A 23,316-nucleotide genomic window follows, 5' to 3' on the forward strand; every position below is an offset into this window, starting at 1 on the left:
TAAGTATCGTATTGACTTTAAAGTTCTTTTTATCACTTATAAAGCCTTAAAGGGTTTAGCCCCTACCTACCTAACAGAGCTTCTATCATACTACAACCCATCACGCTCTCTAAGATCTCAAAATGCAGCACTTTTGATAACATCTAGAATAACTAAATCCACCAAAGGGGGTCGAGCTTTCTCATACGTAGCACCTAAACTCTGGAATAGCCTTCCTGATATTATTTGAGGATCAGACACACTCGCCCAATTTAAATCTAGATTAAAGACGCATCTTTCCAGCCAAGCATTCATTTAATGACTTCAGACCAAAATAACAATGTAAACTTAGATCAGAGGTGGAAAAGTGAATCAAACTTGAGCTTGCACCACCCAAACCAAACTATTTCATATTGACAAAATCGCACCTAAACCTAACCTATGACCTCCTTGTATCTACGAGTCACTAATATCATGATTCATTGTAAGACTAATTTATTTTCCTTTTGCTAAATCTATTAATGATGTGTGTAAAACCAACTAGCTAGAGTAAAAACAGCACATTTTTCTGAAAAATAGAGCTGTTCTTATGCTGAGACTATCCCTTAGAGATTAGAGCAGTAACAAGTGGAGAGGAAGAGAGTCCACTGTGACCTGACGTTCACAAACAAATGAAGCCTGAAATATTCCCCAGTCCCTTGCTGCCTGACCTCACTCCTGTATCTACGTCACTGAGGTTTAAGACAAGATGTCAAGTTGATCGACTGCTTTCAACAGGTGCAGAGATGGAAATGTACAGAAAAAAGTGTCAAGGTCCAAAACAGAAGAATGCATTCTTTAATTGGTAAACCAAGGCAACCAGGCATCTAAAACAGAAGACAGATACAGCCATCTAAACAAATATTTTTCCTTTTTTACACAAATGTACAAATGTAGCTTGTGTTTGGGGTTGTTGTCTTTTGAAACACCCGTTTTAGGTGAAATGTCATTCCTGGAGAGAGCGTCTCTCATGATAAATGATCTCCGGTATACAAAAAAACGTAAGTATTAAACACATTCTCATACCATAATTTATCTTGTTTTTATTAATTTCCTTAATAAGTGACAAGTAGATACTGAGGCAACAGACGGTATTGAAATCATCAATGACGTGGTTTCCTTGGAGCATGACTGTAATTCTGTGTGTGCGTGTGTGATTAAGACTGTTTAAGACAACAGACGCCAATGTCTTAACACCTTGCCATTTCTATAATTTCCCTTAGGACAAACATTCGATGAGAACTGCGCAATTGAGGAGCTGAAGAGGAGAGGAGCTGGAGAGGAGCGAAGAGGAGAGCTTTGCGTGGGCTGCATGTTCCTCTAACACAGGCATCCAATAATATCAGCTAATTGCATGATTTCTCTAGCTTCTACAGCCTCTCTCCTGAGTGGGAGTCAAAGGGCTTATTGGCAAGTATATCTACTGACAGAATTGCTTGTCCTTATTCTCTCTCTCTCTCTTTCTCTCTCTCATTGCTGTCTCCTACGTTCGTTTCTGTAGCAGCAGTCCCTCTGAGACAGGTTTCCCCGGAATCCACGTAAAGAGGTATTTCTACCCACGCTGCAGAGTCAGGAACATCTCATTTCCAGCTTGCTTCCACGCAGCCTCGTGCGCACGCACACGCCCTGTCGCAATGCCCTCATGCCTTCTCCTCTGTTTCTCTTTTATTAAACACTATCTCTCCTTCTCTCTCGCTCATCCTACACTCTCTCACGAAGGAATCAGGGGAACCTGCGTGGGCAGTAGCGTCTCTCCCTGTCGTTGAAGCCTTAGGCCCCGTTGACAAATGAGACGCCGGGGCCTTTCGGCTGAGCGTGGGTGAGAACGGGGATTCTGTATCTGCTTAGGAGATTCTCTCACATAAAATACAGTGCCCATGACCGGCACCCACATGATCCTAACAAGGATGCAGCAGGTAAACAGGTCTGGATTCAAAAGTAAAATGAAAATCATGTCAATGTTTACACTCCCTTATGGCATTTCTGAGCCGTGTAAATTCACAAAGGTGAATTTTTGAAGAATGAATATAGACAGTTTCAAAGTAACGACATAAAGAAACGTTAGTGCGAATGCATGCTTTTGTGGCCCAAACCTCGGGTACACAAGAATACAAAGAAAAATCCCTGCATATTATTTCTGAAAACAAGCAAAAGAAATAAGTAAATTAAGTAGTTGAAAGTATCTTTTCAAGACTTTCCAGTATTATTTTGAGTTACCAGTAGAAGAACAGTTTCTTGGCTAGACTAAAATGCCACAAAATAACTCATTCAACAAATTGTTTATTTAATACAATTATTATACAATAAAATATGAATTAATAGTAGTATAAATTAAATATAATATAAATTGTTGTATTATTTGCCACTAGCCAGACCGATCAATAAACACAGACTGGAAGTAAACTTCGGGCCAGGCATGTGTGTCCAATGAAACTATATGGAAAAGAGTGACAAGGATATTTTCTAAATGTTTGTGTTTTGTTATTTGTGTTTGAGATGACAAAATGGTTGGCAAATTATGTTTGGTCATGATGCCACTCTGAATGTGGTACAATGCAGTCAGTCAAAGGGTAAACTCACGGGTATTCTTGAGCTAAATGCTGAGCAAGTTGGAAGGCCAAGGGGTCACGATCTGCAGCCACCACTGTTACACCCGGCACTGATTGCAGAATGGCCTTCGAATGACCTCCCGCCCCAAAGGTCAAGTCCAGGACCACCTGTTGAAAACCAGAAGGGGCTATTATATATACAAGAAAAAATATTATAGATCACAGATTAAGAAGATAAACATTTATATGTTTAAAGCATAAGGATGTTAGCCATGTAAGTAAGTGTGCTATAGTGACAGATCATTGAAAATAGTACAGAACACGAAACCACCACGCACAACGTTCGCCTCTACTTTTCAAAAAGGTTAGAAAACACATTTGCGCATTTTCTCTCTCTCTCATCCTTACAAACAAACACGCTCACACTAGAGACACTCTTCTGTGTTCTCACTCAAAAGTCAATGCATGAGTCATCGTCTCTCCTGTTGAAAGCGTCTCAGTGGGTTCTTAGAGACACAGTGCCAGCTATACCTCGGGTCCATTTCCCAAAGCCATCCACCCACCTGAACGTCATACCCTCAACAATACAGATCCATCCTCAGCAGAGCGGTCATTAAAATATTTACATTTAAACTGCATCGGAGTCTACAAAATAATGATACTGTCACATCCTTGACTCATTGTTCTCACAAACAAGCGCCAATGAGAATCTGTTGGGGTCAAGCTGATGTTTTTCTTGTCTGTTTTTTTCAGCTGTCTTTCACCTGAAGTGCCAATCCATTATTAACTTCATCTCTTCTCTCACTCTGGTCACAAAAGCCTAGAGCTTCAAATCTGAAAGAAAATGTGAAAACATGCCAATGCTTTGCATGGTTCATTATGGTTTCTCTCATTTATGATCTTACATAAAGAAGCGTTACGTTTTTATTACCTCAGAATGAGCTATTTCTATCTACATCACTGCGGGTCCACTTGCATGGAATTCACCATGTTGTTTCTACAGTAGCCCTAAACGGACAAACTGCTCTACAGAGCACGTTTCGTATGTAATGCGACAACATCTTAGCACCGTGTCAGCCACTGTAGTGTTTTGAAAGGGAGGAAGCCGTTGGTTGAAATTTGCAACCTTACCACTAGATGCCGCTAAATTGTGTATCACCATGCTTCTGATGAATCATAATAGAAACACTGTCTGTATTGCATAAAACACAGAAATCCTTGTAGGCAGCACTTGTTTGCATTGTAGCAAACAGGGATTTTTGCTCCCTCTTCATAGGCCAACAGTTCCACTGCACCGCTGGCTGAAGACAGAGTAATAAGTGCCTTCTAATGGATATGTGTCATTGGTATTAGCTGCGGAAAACACATTGGGGAGAGCAAGAGGCACGACGGCGAGTTAGAATGTTCTTTTGGTAGCTGTATAATTTAGAAATGGACTAGCTGTGGAAGGATGTATTGTTTTATGCACCATTCCCTCAGCTTTCTGCTCAGTTTGTCCATAGCAACCACAACATCTTCATCATTTGTGCTCTTCTGTCATGAAAACCCATAAATTAACTTGTGGTTTGAGAAGAATTGGATACTATAAGAAAATTTAATTATAGAATCAAATCATTTAAAATGTGAATCTTGTTTAACTGCAGCTGTTTAGCCGATTCAAGGTACAATTTTCTATTATTAAATACAAGTGACTTTGATTTTTTACATGCAAATGGCTAAACATCTATTAAACAACGACTAAGACATACATTCTTTTTAAAACATGTAGTGTTTCAAATTGTGCTTTATAATAACGCATTATAAAACCTAAAAATAGAGGCAGATTTAAATTATGAATATTAGTAATAGTATACATGTATTAACAATATAAATAAAAATTGAGTTATGAAGATATTGTTTCTATTTTTTTCTCACGTCTGGTGACTTCAATGTTTATGATCTGCTGTTCTCATTCATGTTTGTAATCAGTCAGTAAAAATGAAGAATTTTTACAACTCTTACTCATTTATCACTGGAAAGATGAACATCGCAACTACATGTACATATTATTGGCTATCTTACTAACAAAAATATTAACAGTCTTAGATCTACGTAAAATAGCGGCAGCCTATTGCAGTGTTGATTTGCTCCAAAGGCAGCAGGAAAAAGCTCCTGTTCCAGAAACACTGGAACACAGATGGAGCTTTTTGGGGTCGTGTAGGCTTGGAGATAAAAGCCAGAAGCATGCGGATCGATAATGACGTAGACGGAGGGGTGCGAGCGTGCATGTGCAGAACGGGAGGTCATCAATGGTGGAGACGCTGCGTCTCCCTCTCCCTTCTGAAAAGCAGGTAGCGCAAAGGAGAGGGAGGACAGGACGATACAAGGAGACACAGCAACCAGCATCAGTCCGCCCGGTGTGCCATTCAATACTAAGAGACGCAAACACAGAGAGAATGAAAGCATGCAAAAGATTACAAAAATGAACAGATACCCTACGCCAGGTCGACCTTTCCTGAAAGGGCCTCTGTAAAAAATAAAATTACTGAGAACAATTTAATAATAATTGCACGGATATCACATATTTATACACACATTTGAACTTCTCAAGAAAATGTTACGGCTAATTCACAACATGTGCACATGATTTTTTTCTTAACATTGTCATAATGTTGGTGAATTTGGAGTATTCCAAAGAGAGAGAGAGACATTGGTGATTCTGAACAAACAGCATTTTTGAAAGTTCCCAAGATGCATTGCAGCATGTTCATTTATGTGTTTCTAATTTTAAAGATTAGTGTTTTAGGTCTTGCTGGCTTAATTTATGCTTTAATGTCATTGTTACTGTTAGTTATCTGCTGTGTTTCGAGTTTTTTTTAAATGAATGATGGTTTTTGATTGTTTCCATGATTTAGGTTTGTGTGTTCAATGTTGAGTTGCATGACACAATGGCAAAACAGGTATAAATGCACTCTACACAAATTGTTACACAGTTATTTGATCAAAGTTTTAGTCTGCTTGAGGCAGAAATCATGTCCAATTGGAGTAAATGTCAAATAAGTATATTCTAGGGATGCACCGATACCACTTTTTAAGGATCGAGTACGAGTACCGATACTTTTTCCCTGGTACTCGCCGATACCGCCGCCTGTTGTACAGTTTTTTTGTTTGTTTGTGGCAATTTTCTAAGAACCACACAATGAGACCAATGAACATATCAGCATCTTTATTTTTAACAACTTCAACTCATATTATGAAAAAATAAATCAATCTTATGTGCTTATCAAAAATTTTCAAAGCACAAAATTCGCAAAAGGGCAAAACCAAGGACATAAGCATGCAGATTGGCATGCGTGGGTCGTCATCATTGATTTTGAAATATTTCCACACTGCTAAGTGCGAATGAAGCGTTAAGAGAGAGTGATTTACATATTAAGTCAATGCAAAGACGCGATAGACCTACTTGTGGTGCGTTTCACGGGACTGGAGCCGCCTGTCAGAAGCCCCTCCCATGACGCGAATGAAGCGAGTAAACTCAAAATGTTCAAGATTCCAACTACACACGAATAGCACGATTTAGGTGTGAACACTCTATGACATTGTGTCTGCTACGGCAGGTGTCTCTGTGTGCACTGGAACGTTCTGTCAATTACGTCACGTGAGGTATCGGTCTTTGGTATCCGGGAATTTTTACGAGTACGAGTACACGAGCTTGGTATCGGGCCCGATACCGAAACGGGTATCGGTGCATCCCTAGTATATTCTCTATATATATATGTTCAGCCACCAAAAATTATTTGTTCGGTTATTCATTAGGTAAACTTGACGATGTTGTGACAACTAATGACTTCAACATAGTTTTTCAAGCTGGGTGAACTTCAGTCTCTGTTTGTTGAGTTAACTCAAAAATGTGCTTTCATATGTTGCCTTAGTCAAAAGGTTATTCCTCCCATGAGTGTAGACCGATTTTATTATTTGGGTTCATAGATAACTATTGCAAAAAATGTTTTTGCCTTTGGCTTGAAAAGATACAATGATGTAATGCTGGGTTATGTTTAAACCAATTGCTGGGTTGTTTCCTTTCCTCATGGTTTGGTTGAAATATCACAGCATTGGTCCAATTTTTACCCAACATGGGTCAAAAACCACCCAGCACCTTTTAGAGCGCAATCATTTTATGTGTTAACTTTTCACTGATTATTTCATCATGATAGGACCAAGTTGTGAAGCACGAAAAGAGTTCTTCAAATGTGCGGCGTTAAAGGATTAGCTCATCCAACGATATTTCTGTCATCATTAACTCACCCTAATGTCATTTTAAATCTACAAGACACGAGCACAAAGGGAGATAGTTGAAAGAAATTATTTTTTTGGGGGTGAACGATTCCTTTAAGTCTCAGTCTTGCTGAACTGAGGAAACTTCAGCAGAAATAAAAAAAAATCTAATTTTGTTGTTTAAAAACATCAATAAAACATTTTTTTTACAATTTGATCCTCAACAATGACATACACACAGGACAAAAAGATATATGGATGTTTTAACAGGATCAGATGCACCTTCTGGTATTTAGTGATGATTCATCTCTTTGTTCCTACAACTTCTTTGGTCATGACTCTTCATTTTCCACATGAAAAAAACATACAGAAGCGGGTTCCTCTGCTTTATTTGCTTTCAGTAATTCATTACTTTTTGTGCTCTGAAAGATTAGCCTCTCCCCTACGCGGTAGTATCAATCAAAAAGGCCTTCCGTAGAGCACCAGACATCAATGGATGTCTTCTTTTATCTCTGTCCCAAGGGAAATGGAGAGGACAGGAAAGAGCCGGCAGGCCACGTTTTTTTCCAAAAATAGAACATTCAAGAAATAAAGAAATAGACAGAAGTACAGAAAAAATAGTGTTATAATTTACTGTCAAGTCATGCATTTGAGCTATATGCAAATCATATTTTAATTTTACTAGGATAAAAGCACACTTGAGTCAAAGCTACATGGTTTAGCATTACTTGAGTTTAATGAATCAATTTCAAGTAAATTAACTTTAATTATTAGGGAAGCCAAGTATCCAAGTTCATTGAATTAATTCACAATATGCTCAAATTCATATTTAATCTTTTATTATACGAATGAGGTGAACTATATTTATATGCTTAAACAGTGTTTTGTATAGTTTGCATCCTATCAATGTAGGTTGTTTAACATTTCTATGATAAAACAGGTAGTCAACCTTAAAGGTTTACAAACTTATAGTTCACTGTAAATTGCACTCTTAACCCTTGTGCTGTGTTCAATACCCTATAACACTTGTAGTGTTCATGGGTCAAAACGACCCGGTTACTGAAGATTGAAGCTTATAAATCATTTGTTATGCAATATTATCACCAAATACTGGATTCAATCTTTTTGTTAACTTGTTTTCTTTCATTTAGGACTGGTTTTGTGTTTCTTTTTCAAACGGATAAATCGTAGGCCTAGTTAATTTGAGCAACACTGTCATTCCAGCAAGATATATTTTTTTACTTGGGTGAAAAAGGACCAATGCTCAAGAAAAATCAATGAGCACCTGGCTGTGTCTGTCAAATCTGGCCATTGTGACAAAACAAAAAAAGAACACACTGACAGTGTCATACAAATTTTTTTTATGGAGCAACAAAAACTGTACAAATTCTTTATGCACACAGTGGGCCCCAAAAGTCTGTTTGACAACATTAATGTGTTCTGAGCTAATGTTTTCGATTCTTATGGTCAAATTTGAAAGGGTACAGCACACAAATTTCTTTAGACCTTTTTCGGAAAATAAAAGCATTTCCAAATAAATTACCTGTTTTTTTAATATTTTCCTCTTTATTGATTTAAGCCAAAACTGTAAGCACAGTAGTGTGATAAACCGTGATTTTTTTTCATATTTTATTTAATATTTGCAAATGTATACAAAAAATGTTTTTGCAAGCACAACTAAGGTGCATAAGCACAGATCAATGAGGCTTACGATTAATCGATTAAAAAAGACACACAAAACCAGTATTAGCTGAAAGAAAACAAGTGATAGGAGATTGAATCCAATATTTGGTGATAATATAGCATACTAAGTGGCTTATAAGCACTGTTTGGTAGGCGGGTCATTTTGTGTGATTATCTGCCATTATGTACACAATTTAAGCATTTCAAAACAAACTTCCTGGTTAAACAAATTAGTCTAGATAAAAGTAGGCTAGTGTCAACATCAGCGCAAATTTGGGTCATATTTTATGTAATTTTGCAAAAGCTATTTGTCCTGCCACTGTTGGAGGCTATGTGCAAGTTATGATTGATATTTTTATAAAAATTTTATATTCTGAGTACGTGTCTACTTTTATTTAAATTCCTGTGCGCCGACTTTTATTATGAAATGGTTCTTTGAGGAGAGCATGCCGGGAAGCAACGATCGCAAGGTGCAGCGAGCACTCTACAAGCATTATGTTGAATCTGGTAAATCCTTCTTCTAAACCCTGTCGTAAAGCAATGGCTGTCAGTTTATTAATTCCATCCATCTACGTTGTATATATAACTAGGAGTATTTTCAGTTTATATGTGAATTGATCACAATGTTTATGTTATTAACGATTGGTGCTAATACGCTATATTGAAAATGTGATATGCTTCTACCTTACGATGTTAGCAATGTATTTGTATGTTTTTAGCTTGTTGTACTGCTATTAAGTAGATTTTAAGTAAGATTTTCTTACATTTATTTACAGTTTTATTCAGTTTAATGGCTGTTGAGTTTGCCTATGTAAACCATACATTGGATCATTAAAGGAGCAAGGCCCTCATATCCTGGCTCTTGAATGGAGTTTGGCTTGCTGTTTATTCATATTACAGAAGCAAAACATATAAAGAGAACAGTACAGTAAAACCGCAATGGACATGCGGGTGCAAAAGAAAGAAAAGGCATCTTCTGAGGTCAGTTCTAAACTCTCTTCATCTTCCTCTAAGTCTTCAGTTGCTAGTGCTGCTGTTAAAGCTAGAGCCTCAGCCGAAGCTGCACGTGCCAAAATGGGGTTGGACAGCTGGAAATGAAAAAAGCAAGCCTGGAACAGGAAAAGGCTACAGCAAATCTAGAAGCATTGGAATTAGAAAAGGAAGCCGCAGCCACTTTGGCAGAAGCTGAAGCATAAGAAACAGCTGCGACAGCAATGGAACGTGTTGATGGTCGCAGTGAAATAAAATCACTTTCATCACATGTGATTTCAACGTCTCGAAACATGAGTGCTGCATGTGATAGCGACCCTAATGCTGTTTAAGAGGGGAGTCCAATTGGTGGCACAATACATCCAGAGTCTCGGTACGCTCTACCTACTTCCATCCCAAATGTTGCATTTAAAGAATCGTCAGTTCAAAGTCTTGCTTCACAAAGGTATGCAGCCACTTCAGATATGCAACATGTTTCTCAAAGCCAAGCAACGTCTATATTAGACTTTGCTAGATTCTTAGCCCAGGGAAGTAGATACCACAGGGCTTACCAAGTTTGACTAAAAACCAAAGAATTTTAGAGCTTGGGAGTCTTAATTTTGTAATGCCACGCAAGACTTACAGCTCTCAGCCAGGGAAGAGTTGAATTTGTTAGTTAAATTGCTAGGGAAGGAATCGACAGATCACTTGAAAAGAATTAGAGCTGTTAATGTCACTAATCCACAAGCTGCTCTTCAGCTGTTTTGGAGGAGACTTCAGGAATGTTATGCTACTCCGGAAGTGATTGAGAGTGCCTTATTCAAGTGCCTGGATAACTTTCCGTGTCTACCCCCGAAAGACAATGTGAAACTCAGGCAACTGGCAGATTTGCTCACAGAAATACTGGTCGCTAAAGGAGACACACATATTTGCCTGGACTGGCTTATCTCCATACCCCTGGTGGCATAAATCCCTTTGTAGAGAAGTTGTCTGCAAATCTACAAGAAAAGTGTCTATTCGCTGGTTCACGATTCAAAAATGAAAAACAGGTCAGTTTCCCCCTATTTTCGTTCTTTACCGGTTTTATTTGCGGTGAAGCTAAAACTAGAAATGATCCCAGTTTCAAGCAGTAGCCATACTGTCAAAAGAGACAAAAGACCTCTTAACAAACATGGTGTTAGCAGAATTCCTGTGTCTGTGCATAAGACAGATGTGTCTGCAAATGAATCGGATTCGGTGGACCAGAAAGAGACTGCTTAGAGAGATTTGGCAAAGTTCTGCCCTATTCACAACAAGCACACCCCCTGGCAAAGTACAGAGCATTCAGAAAAAATGTTGGTAATAGAACGCAAGGGCATCCTGAAAGAAAGAAAAGTTGTTTCAGGTGTCGCTCACCAATTCATGTAGCCAGAGAAGTTCTCACAACTCTCAAATGTCCTAAATTTGATTCTCATAGACATTGCACAGTCATGCATCCTGATATAGCCTCGCTGCTCCTCACACCTCCAGTGCAAGAACCGAACACTGTACAGCAGGGCCTCACCACCCTAGAGGTAACTGCAAAGTGTACTTTGTGGAGAAAATACTGCTATGTGATCCTGAGCAAAAGTGTTTGGTTTGAGTATTTCCTCGAGAACAACGAGCTGTCAATATGTATGCTATTATCAATGACCATTCGCTGGCTAAGGGAGAGTTCTTTCAGCTGTTTGGAATCCAGAGTAGCCCTTCACCATATTTACTGAGAACATGTGGTGGTTCCATGGAAATGTCTGGATGGAAAGCAGTAGGCTTCCAAATAGAAACGCTGGAAGGTAAGACATGTCTTGAGATCCTATCTTTGATCGAGTGTAATGAGTTAATGAGCAACAGAGCTGAGATACCCACCCCAGAGGTTGCGCTTGCCAATACCCACACTTGAAATCAGTGGCGCTGAATCAATGGCAGCAGTTCATTCCGAAGATAGATCCTGAAGCTCAGATCTTAATATTTCGGGTACACAAAGCAAGACCTCACCCATAAGACCTATAAATCAATGGGCCTCACGATGCACCATTTGCACTGCAGTTAGACTTAGGCTGGGTCATTGTTGGCTGATGTCTGCATTGACAGAGCCAATAAGCCGACAGTGAGTGTCTTTAAAACTAATATCATACCGGATGGCAACCCGTTCCTTCTCAATCCTTGTCAGAGCCTCGTCAAAGTGAAAGAGAAACTGTGCCATGGCGGGGAGCAGAAGTGCAGTGTTTTTCCAAGTTCAGTGAATCACATTATTCATTGCATACAAGCGGAAGACCAAATTGGTCTCAAAGTAATTGAGAGAACTGAAACGATAATAAACTTGCTATGTAATTTAAGGATGAGATCTCTTTGAAGATCATGCAAACAGAGTTCTGCCAAGATGTAAATAAAAACTGTCTCGCTCCATTGTCATTGAGGTCTCCCAGAACATTGCTCCCAAATAAATACCTGCCCCTCTTTGGAGTGTACCATACGCAAAAGCAGGGACAAATAAGGGTGGTGTTTGGCTCCAGCGCGCAACAGCAAGGCATTTCTCTGCATAATGCGCTGCTCTCTGGCCTTGACCTCAACAACAACTTGTTAGGCATCCTACTACGGTCTTTTTACAATCATAGCAGACATCCAACAAATGTTCTATAGTTTTCTGGTAAAAGAAGAGCACAGAAACTATTTGAGGTTCCTCTGGTCTAAAGATAACGACTTGCACAAAGAGGTGGTGGAACACTGTATGCAAGTGCACGTGTTCGGAAACAGCCCATCTCCTACAGTGGCCATGTACGGTTTACGGATAGCTGCACAGCAAGGTAAGCAAGAGTATAGAACTGATACTACACACTTTGTCAATAAGCATTTCTACATAGACGACGGGCTCATGTCCTTTCCCACAGATGAAGCAATCGATCTGCTGAAATATGCATGCCCTAAGAGTAGACAACGGCAAAGAAACTAATACTTCTAAACACCCAAAAAGACCTGTATCCACAGGAGTATGCTGCTCTGCAGAAGGATGAACAAGTTTCTCGTTCAAGAGCGATGTGGAAACTCGACCCCTACATTGATGACGGTCTCATGAGGGTCAGAGGACGTCTGAAACACGCTTCTCTAGATTCAGAGCTGAAGAATACCATCATCCTTCCTAAACAATGTCATGTTGCCAAGCTGTTGGTGAATTACTACCACACCAAAGTGTATCATCAAGGCAGACTGTTTACAGGAGGAGCAATTGTAGGTGGGAAAAGGTTGATAAGTTCTATCCTGCATCTTTGAGTGCGATGACGAAGACTCTGGGAAAGCAGGAAGGCCAGAAAATGCCAGATCTTCCGCCTGAGGGTCTGAGTTCATCTCCTCCATTCATATACATGGGGTTGGACATGTTCAGCCCCTGGACCATGGTCTCTCGACGCACCAGAGGTGGTGTAGATGAAAACAGGAGGCAGACTATACTCTTCTTCACCTGTATGAGTATATCCTCGTCATGCTTCCCACATGGAACGAGCATGGGAACGCATTGATTGGTGTAACCCGCAGGATTCTAGACGGTATGCGGTTACAAAAATCCTACCCACTTGAATCATGATGGTACTGTACACTCTGATGGCAGATGTATCATCTATCATGTATCCTGTCTCATCAGATCCCTGTTCTATATGCATACTCACGCCGGCAATGCTATTCACCCAAAAATCAGTGGCAGCAGTTCCGATTGAAACTACACTGAGAAAGAGCTCCTGAAATGTAAGTGGAGATGAGTGCAGGCATTAGCCAATAAGTTCTGGAGTAGATGGCGAAAATAATACATCAGTACACTCCAACCTCGATGCAAGTGGCACAAGACTCATAGCCGTTGGAGATGTTGTACTTTTGAAACAAGCTCAGTCACCGAGAAATGACTGGCCTTTAGGCTTAGTTTCGTCTGTCTTGCCGAGCAGTGATGGAAAGTCAGCAAGGTAGAGGTTAGGACAACCTCAAGTGGTAACGTAAAAATATTCTTACGGCCCATTTCTGATGTGATCTTACTGCTAGCCAAAGAGGACTAAGATTCAAAGACCTTTATAGTGGCTTTAATAATGCCTGGCAGGGAGTGTTCTGCCTCCGTTGGAGGCTATGTACAAGTTATGATTGATATTTGTATAAACATGTAATATTCTGAGTACATAAAGTTTAACTACGATAGCAATGTATTTGTATGTTTTCAGCTTGCTGTACTGTTATTAAGTACGATGTCATTTGATCATTGATATATTTAACATTTTCTTACATTTATTTACAGTTTTACTCCGTTCAATATAAACCACTGATACATTGTATCATTAAAGGAGCAAGGCCCTCATATCCTATCTATTGAATGGAGTTTGGCTTGCTGTTTATTTATATTACATGCTCAGAAACAAAACATATAAAGAGAACAGTACATTATTCACACATTTTCTGTCAAAAACTGAGGTGCCTGAGCTCAGATTAACTGGGTCTACGATAAATCCGTTTCAAAATCTCAAAACCAGTCCTAAATGAAAGAAAATAGGTTGAAAAAACATTGAATTCAATATTTTGTGATAAAATTGCATAACGTGTGATTTATAAACTCTCTTTGGTAGCCGGGTCATCTTGACCCGGGAAAGCCACAAGTCTAACTAGGTGGGGAAAACACAAAAAAGCAACAAGAAAATACATAATGTCACCAAATATCAATCCAATCCAATAACATTAACTAGTATTTTTGGGTAAAATATATTTTGGGTTAACTGAAGTCTCTCTCTTCTTCTGTAAACACTGTAAACAGCTTTCTTTAATTGGATAGGCTCAATCATTGACGAAGGTGTTAAACATCTAAGACAGACCAGAGGGCTATGTAATAAAACAAGATTACGAAATAAGACAGGCAGTTTCATAAAGCTAATTTAAAATAGTTCGAACTATGTTACTATGGCAACTTATCCTGGGAAACTAGTCCATGGCAGGCTAACTGTTAGGCTAAGTTGTTGCTTAACTAGAGGTCAGTTAACATTGACCCGCCGGTAATGTCAATGACCATAATATTTTGCATACCTAAGTCACTTGTTGCATACCTAAGTCACTTGTTGCATGCCTAAGTCACTTGTTGCATACCTAAGTCACTTGCACTATTTTAGTCTAAATTATTATCTGTTCATATCCACCTGTACATTAATGTTCATAGTATATAGTCATCTCTATATATTGTTCATAGTATATACCTACTGTCATATTTTCATAGAACATTCCTACTGCAAAATATTTTTATAGTCCATGCCCACTGTATTATATTCTCTCATATTGTATTCTGTATTTATTCTAACTGTATATCCTGCACTTGCTAACTGCACTTCTGGTTAGACCTAAACTACATTTCGTTACACTGTACTTATATATGTGTAATGACAATAAAGTTGAATCTAATCTAAGCTAATATTTGGAAAATACAAAGAGCACCTCACCACACAAGTGGGCCTTTAATCTAATATACACACAGTGATTACTGTACTTTATAACTCTGAGAACATATATACAGACATAGATACAGTAAAATGGTTATCTTTAACCAAAATTAAAACTCTTTTTATTGACAATATATCAGAGCTTTAAACTCTTATACTCACTGGGTTTCTGGTTGTTTTTTGAGGTGAAGATATCATTATATATGCACATTACACCATTGCTGAAGTCTAATGGTAACCTAAAACAATTACACACCACTGTATTGTAATACATTTTATAAAACATAAAAAGTAACTAAGGTTTAATATTTTTGTACAAGATATTTTAATAACCCTTTTCCTTGCTTACTGTTTGAATATATTCATATAGCCCATTTTAATACAAATAAATTAAATTACACTAAATCTTTTTTACAACAATTTATTTGAATACTTTAAACTAACTGCATGCATCGAGCCATTTAAGAATATCATGCCAATCTTTTCCTCTGGTTATTTGCAGCAGTATTACCTTTGATAGTTTCGTACCTTTGATGATTAAATTCTTCACACGTTTTGCAGAGGGTGGCGGTAATGCACCAATACGCTGGATGTAAACCGCCTTTTAACACATACAAAGAAGAGCACCAATCGTCGCTCTCTTTTCCTTAGCGGGTCGATTTGATCAACGCATGACTTGTAGGGCTGCTGAATAATAGCGTGCACACAATATTATTTTGACTTACTGAGCCTTGTTCGAAATAGTAAGATTGCGTGAACTAAAGCTAAGCTTTATGAAACCCATTTAAGCCTGAATGATTAATTCAGTTAATTCAAGTCTGGTTTTGGACCTTAATTCCCGCTTTTCTAAGCAACATTTATGAAATGCCTTCAGATGAGATCAGTTATCAAAGCACTGCACAACATTAATAGCACCAAAGTACAGCTCGACCTATTAAAGATGCTGTGTGTAATATTGTGGATGATCTATTGCCAGGAATGCAACATAATAAACATAACTATGTTTTCAGAGCTGTATAAAGACCATACATAATGAAGCGTCATGTTTATTACCATAGAATGAGCTATTTCTATCTAAATACACCAAGAGTCCCCTTACATTGAATTTGCCATGTTGTTTCTACAGTAGCCCTAAACGGACAAACTGTTGTACAGAGGGCATTTCATAAATATCTTCTTCTGCAAAGAAGCGAAAACGTGACAACATCTTACTGCCGTATCACACAGCACGTGTAGGCGAGATGGGAGCAGCGCGTGCCCATTGTCCTTTCACACCGGCACCTTGTGTACCGTGCCCCAGTACAACAATGAATTTTGAATTACGTTATTTAAATTCATCAATGAGCAAAATATCTTCCAGAACTTCTTCAAAGTAGATTTTATAACTATGATTTGTTATATCCGCCTGTTTCATGCTGTTTAAGATCTAGGACTGTAGTACAAGTTATAAATAAAAAGCCATTGTACTTTGAAGGATACGAAGTCACTAAAGGGTTAACTCACCATGGAGTGAGTAGAGGGTAGAGAGTGACTGACTTCGTCGCTTTTCTCTCACGCATACTTAATAAAAGCATTTAACATGTCTATGCAGTTTTTTCCGTTTTTTCAGAAGGTTAAGACAGTACACTATAATGCAATAGAAGCATAACATTTAAGACATACTTTAGTTATAAATCCTTTAAATGTGCTGTTGTGGTTTTGGCCAAAAAAACTCCTGGCAAAAGTGTTTTTGAAAAAGTCATTGCGACTTGTTAAAAACACATAGACCACTTAGCAAAAATAGACTCGGCTAAGGAAAGATCGCTGCACCACTGCTTACACGTGCAGGGTCAATGCTCTCATCTGTTAACATGTGCGCCGAAAAAAATATGTGATGCTCAGTATGAAGTACGAAACGGGTGTTAGTCCCGTTTTAGCCTACGTAGCACTACGTAGTGCTTCCTCACCACTAGGTTGCGATCTTGGCCACAAATGGTAGATATTGCCGTGATGAGGACATCTATACCAGGGTGAAATGTGACTAAACCATGACAGAATAAACACCATGAAAAAAGAACAGTCAGGGCAACCATGTGAAAACATAATGATAAAGCAAAAGTCAGGGGATGTATACAAGGACAATAACAGGTTAATGGAAATGTAACCTTTGGAGTACTGTTTAATAATTCATTAAGAGTAAGACCGGTAACTGTGTAAATCTACCTTGAGCAAGTCGTCCCACAAACCAAGTGATGGTGCAAGAAGGACCAATGTGATGGAGACCACTAAGAGACCGACAGTAAAAAGTTACAAACTCTTGTGGCTGACACTGAAGAGACAATATACAAGCATAGTGCAAATAATGACCAGGTCCTTCACAAATTAAAGCTTTATGGAAGCGTGAAAAGAGAAACGAGGAATACAATTATTATATCTCAGTAACAATTTGGTAGAAGGCATGGGGGAGACAGCTGAAGGAAGGTTCTATGGTATAATGAGGCCAAACTGTACAAGACTACACTTATTTATGAAGTAATATTGAGTAAATTATGTTTCAGACAAAATTAGACAAATTTGGCATAGTTTTTTCCACCTTCAAAAAAGTTCCAAAGGAAGCCAGTGCATCAAACTAAGTGTTGCCAAGCAACACACAAAGTGAAACACAGTATGTGAGTGGCGTGAGCAACAGTAATTTCTCCTCTGTAATGAATCCGCTCCAACTCCACTTTTGGTTTTCCCAAAACAAAGAGACACAAACAATTAAAGGAATATTAAACAATACATTGTCAAAGTTGATGTATGGCAGCACTTTACAATAAGCTTGTATTTGCTAACATAAACAACAATGAGCAATATAGTTTTTCAGTACTTATTATTCTTCCTAAAAGTTAGTTTGTCAATACAAGTATCCATGGTAGTTAATTGTGCATTAACTAATGTTAACGGATACATTTAAGTGTGTTCATAAATGCTGAAATTACCATGACCTAAGATTAGAAATGCTGTAGAAGTATTGTTCATTGTTAGTTCCTGCTAGCCAATGCATTAACTAAGGTGCTGCCAAGTGGAGTATATACGGTCATGTGTGTGTATGGGTGTAGAAAAGGCAGGTCTAAATGGGTTTTAACCTCACCACTGTGATTGTACAGGTTTTTTTCAAGCCCCTGAGCCAATCAGTCATCTCTGTTCTCTGGCTTGGCTACTGTGCTGGAGTCATGAACAGATGAGACAAGGCCAGTGTTGCAAACAATTGCGGGTTAAGTGCCTTCCTCCAGGGCTGAATAACAGGACAGCAGGGATATCAGAATCAGATGCTCTTCTGTACCCCTAAACATTGATTAAAAGGAGGCTGGACTTGAGCAGTTCTTCAACTTAAAGGTGCTGTGTGTAATTCTTTGAAGCACCTATTGATAGAAATGGAATATAATATGCAGTATCTCACAGAAGTGAGTTCACACCTCACATTTTTGTAAATATTTTATTATATCTTTGTCAATTCTTCAGTGTTGTCACATAAAGTTTGCTACAATGTTAAGTAGTGAGTGTACAGCTTGTATAACAGTGTAAATTTGCTTTCCCCTCAAAATAACTCAACACGCAGCCATTAATGTCTAAACCGCTGGCAACTTGGGCCCAATTAGCCATTTTCGCTCCCCGGTGTTATGTGATCCGTAGTGCTACAAGGTCTCAGGTGTGAATGGGGAGCAGATGTTTTAAATTTGGTGTAATCGCTCTCACTGTCTCATACTGGTCACTGGAAGTTCAATATGGCACCTTGTGCCAAAGAACTCTGAGGATCTGAAAAAATGAATTGTTGCTCTACATAAAGATGGCATAGGCTATAAGAAGATTGCCAAAACTTGAAACTAAGCTGCAGCACAGTGGCTAAGACCATACAGCAGTTTAAGAGGACAGGTTCCACTCAGAACAGGCCTCGCCATGGTCGACCAAAGAAGTTGAGTGCATGTCCTCAGCGTCATATCCAGAGGTTGTCTTGGGAAATTGACGTATGAGTGCTGCCAGCATTGCTGCAGAGGTAAAAGGGGTGGGGGTAAGCTTATCAGTGCTCAGACCATACACTGCATCAAATTGGTCTGAATGGCTTTTGTCCCAGAAGAAAGCCTCTTCTAAAGATGATGCACAAGAAAGCCTGCAAACTCATGACATGGATTACAGAAACCATGTCATGTGATCTGATGAGACCAAGATAAACTAATTTGGTTCAATTGGTGTTAAGCATGTGTGGCAGGAACCAGTTGAGAAGTACAAAGAAAAGTGTGTCTTGCCTACAGTCAAGAATGGTGGTGGGAGTGTCATGGTCTGAGGCTGCATGAGTGCTTCTGGCACTGGGGAGCTACAGTTTATTGAGGGAACCATGAATGCCAAACATGTACTGTGACTAGGGATGCACCGATACCACTTCTTTCCTTTGCCGATCTGATTCCGAAACCTGGATTTTGAGTATCGGCCGATACATTTACTTTTAGTCATATAGCAGACATTTTTTGTCCAAAGCGACTTACAAAGAGTTCGGGGAGCAATAAGCGATATGTCATAAAAGAGCAATAGTACATTAGGTGCTAATACAAAGTTACTAAATTAATCGATACCGATCCTGATCCGATACTAGCACTGTTTTTCTTGTTTACCGTAGAATTGCATATAATTGTATCTTTTATTGCCAGAGGTGGAAAGTACTTGAGCATTTTTACTTTAAAGTACATTTTAAAAATTTTGTGCTTCATCAGAGTGTTTTTACTTTGGACAAAAAATACTTTCCTACTTTATAAAGCACATCATACTTTTTACTCCACTACATTTCATAAAGAAAATTTGTTTTTAACCTTTTAATCATTGAGTACATTTAAATCTACCACATTCTTTTACTTAAGTTTTTTTACTTTTAAAGGTAGAAAAGTAGGATTTTAGAACGTAATTGATTACTGTATTTAGAGTAAAAAAACAAGAAAAATGTATCTAACAACGTTGTCTCATAAAGTACAGATACTTAAAAAAAGAACTTGAGTAAAATACTACTATTTATTGTCTCGCTCATGCATATCCTGGACACGGAACGATGCGCAAGCATAATTATGCATCCTGATGATGATCCTTCTGATGTCGCAGGGATCTTTGCTCCCCATGTTCAAATCAGTTATAACACAAAGTAAAGAGATTTGTACACAAAGTGCATTGTATCCATCCAACAGTTTAAAAAAAAAAAAGAGTTATTGTGTACAAATGACACACAACATTACGACCGCTTCCAGTGCTTTAATCTAACACACTCAGCGAGTACGGTCTCTGGCAAAATGCATTTTAAACAAAACCATAGACTAATTATGTAGTGATTATGAAGATTAAAGCAGCCCAACTCAGACAGTTTCTGTATATCTCATGTTAATCTGGAGTACTTACAGAATAGTATCGCACCTTTTAAATATCCATGCAGAGTCTTTAGTGTGATCACATTTATAAAAGACAGATCAGCTGTACGATTATTTCAGAAACCATGCGACCAGTGTGGAGGGAGGGGGGGGGCAGAACTAAAGTACGTGCACACACATTGCCAAGAAAACAGTTTCACTTAACACGTGCGGTTCATGTCCAAAATCTTTTCACGCTGGGACCGCCGCTCCATCTATCAGTTTCAAACTCCAAATCCAGCGTTTAAATCACCGTTTATATAACATTTATCACCCAAATGCAGCGAACTAACAACACAGCTGAACTTTGCCAACATATTGCTCTCTCTCTCTCCTGCACACAAGTGAAAGTGCCTTGTGTGCATACTCCTTCTCCCGCTCTCCATTGTTGATGCGTGGGCGTACCGTGTGCTTTTCCGGGAGAATTGTCCAATAAGGGACTAAGAAAAGTTGTTATGTAACGACTTTTCATGTTAGAAAAAAACCTGTATGAACACTGGAGGAGTTTATCGAGCACAGAAATACTACGGTATACGTCCAACTCGTTGTTTGACAAGTTGACCATGTCAAGCATTAGTTTTATACAGTTAGTTTTATATTAATACAGTTTTATGGTGGTTTCCTGATAGTTAGTCCGTTTTGAAACTTGAGAGTAACATCCACGGGTTACACAATGGATCAGATTTGAATGGAACACGTCAGTCCGATACCCAATCCAGCAAAAAAGACCCGTATCGGCCCCAATTCCGATCCAGAGTATTGGATCGGTGCATCCCTAACTATGACATACCGATGAAGAGCATGATCCCCTCCCTTCGGAGTCTGGGCACTAGGGCAGTATCCAAAGTGATAACGACCCCAAATACCCCTCCAAGACTACCACTGCCTTGATAAAGAAGCTGAGGGTGAAGGTTATGGCCTGGCGACCATGTCTCCAGACCTTAACCCTATTGAGCATCTGTGGGGCATCCTCAAATGGAAGGTAGGGAGCACACAGTCTCTCACATCCACCAGCTATGTGATGTCACCATGGACACATTCTGGTGAACTCCATGCACAAGAGGGTTAGGGCCGAGTTGTACAGTCTCACTTCTGTGAGATACTGTACAAAACTATGTGTTAAAGGGCCACTATCCAGCCGTTATGTTGTTGTAGCAAGCACACTAGGCTAGAACTTTTATCTTTATTTCGTTTACTTAATTCTGAGTCACTTTCACATTATGAATGCTTCAAATGTATATTGCAGACTTTCTTATTGCTTTTGTAAACGTAATTTCAGACATAGAAAAAGTGGCGGGCTTTGCAAAGGGTCAATTCTCCATGTTGTTTCTACAGAAGCCATAAATTAGCTTTGTCTTGTTTCGGAAGGCTGCGTAATACGGAGGTCTCATTTGAAGCCTGCTAGGTCATCTAGGCGGTCTTATTTCATAAAAGCAGATGGACACTATGTATGCACCCTTCTAATGCAACCTACTTTTATGAGAATTCGAAGGAACCATGAGGGTTATCCTGCTTTTCTAGAGATAACCCACAATTCTTTGCGTCGGCCAACGTCTGTTATTTGAATAAACGACAGCAGCTGCACCTTCAATCAAATATGTGGTGTTTAAATGTTAACAAGTTTATGAATGTGTGTCATGTTTTTTTAATCTTAGCAGGCAGATGTAGTAAATAGTTTTACAAGTGTTTAGTGATTTTCAAATTAAAAAAAAAAGTAAGGCAAAAATGGTACAATTGTTTAACTCTCTTGTCATTGTTTAGGGTAGACGTAATCAACTTTTTACCTCTCAAAATCATGTAGAAATAATTTTAATTAATTTGACAGGTGTGCAAGTGCAACATGTTGTCATAGCAACGTGGTACTTCCTGTTCCCTTTTCTGCCAGTATGTCCTACGAAGGACCTTTCATTTAATTCTAAGTTGAGAATCCTCCATATACCGCATCCTTTAGAGGATGGTACCTCTGGAGGACACGAGGACGCAGCCTTACGAGACGAGACACAGCTACTGATTAAACTTCACTACAGAGCGTGTTTCGTAAATGTTGTCTCCTTCATTAAGGAAGCGAAAACATGACAGCATCTTAGTCCTATTTCAGCCACCATAGTCCTTCGAAAGGAGGATGGAGTGAGCCATTGGTTGCAATTCGCAACCTCACCACTAGATAACACTAAATTGAATACACTGGACGTTTAAAACAGTTTGTCAAGTCACTTAAATTTAAATTACTGACTCTTTTCCACAACAATCAATATATGAAACAATGAAAAATAACATAACCCTGCCACCATAACAAAAAAGTCACTTTTTGGGTGTATTTTCTTTGCATTCAAGCGGGCTGACCATAGATAACCATAGATTACACAGGACCGTCAATAGGAAAACGGGACAGTTAAATTTTTTTTCATGGTGTCACTGCGCACGGAAAATTACCCACAAGTGACACCTTGACAGCTCACCTGTGGATTTGTGCAAATCATTGAGAGGTTCCTCATCACCTTGGCTTGAGTAGGCGGCATCCCATTGTGCTCGATGCATCTCTACTCCTACTCCCATGTGAGCGCAGTACACAAAGGCCACACGTGAAATCTTTGCACGTTACACAGAATTGGCAAATCTTCCTCGAGTAAATTTACCTTTTGACACTTGCCACCCCGCTTCATTAATTGACTTGTGTTTAAAAAGAGCTGTTCAGGTGAATCTCTCTCAATGATTCACAACATATTTTTAATTCTGACATTGAAGGAATAAAGATATTCAAGCTTCCATAGACGCTAGAAATAATATGCAAAAGAAAAGCAATGCTGTTAAAATCAATCTGTAATATCTTCCAGCTAAACTTTATAACCTTGACGGCTTTGAAGGAGTTGTCTCTTCTTCTAAAACCATAGTGACGCAACATGCAATATCCCAGCATCAAATGCGACAACCTCTGACTACCTCTACCATGACGAAAGCACAGAGCAA

The 23,316-nt window shown here is 38.8% G+C and overlaps 1 protein-coding gene across 4 annotated transcripts in view; it reads right to left on the minus strand.

The window, feature by feature from the left end:
- The window catches only part of mettl15 (methyltransferase 15, mitochondrial 12S rRNA N4-cytidine), a 69,203-nt gene that overhangs the window by 24,215 nt on the left and 21,672 nt on the right, over window positions 1-23,316 (minus strand). For all 4 annotated transcript variants that reach the window (XM_079466796.1, XM_079466797.1, XM_079466799.1 and 1 more), the window contains exon 3: window positions 2,599-2,735. In XM_079466796.1, coding sequence (XP_079322922.1) covers window positions 2,599-2,735 — 137 coding nt within the window. The remainder of the gene's footprint in view (window positions 1-2,598; window positions 2,736-23,316) is intronic.

The sequence above is a fragment of the Barbatula barbatula genome, assembly GCF_947034865.1.
Source record: "Barbatula barbatula genome assembly, chromosome: 1".
Lineage (NCBI taxonomy): Eukaryota > Metazoa > Chordata > Actinopteri > Cypriniformes > Nemacheilidae > Barbatula > Barbatula barbatula.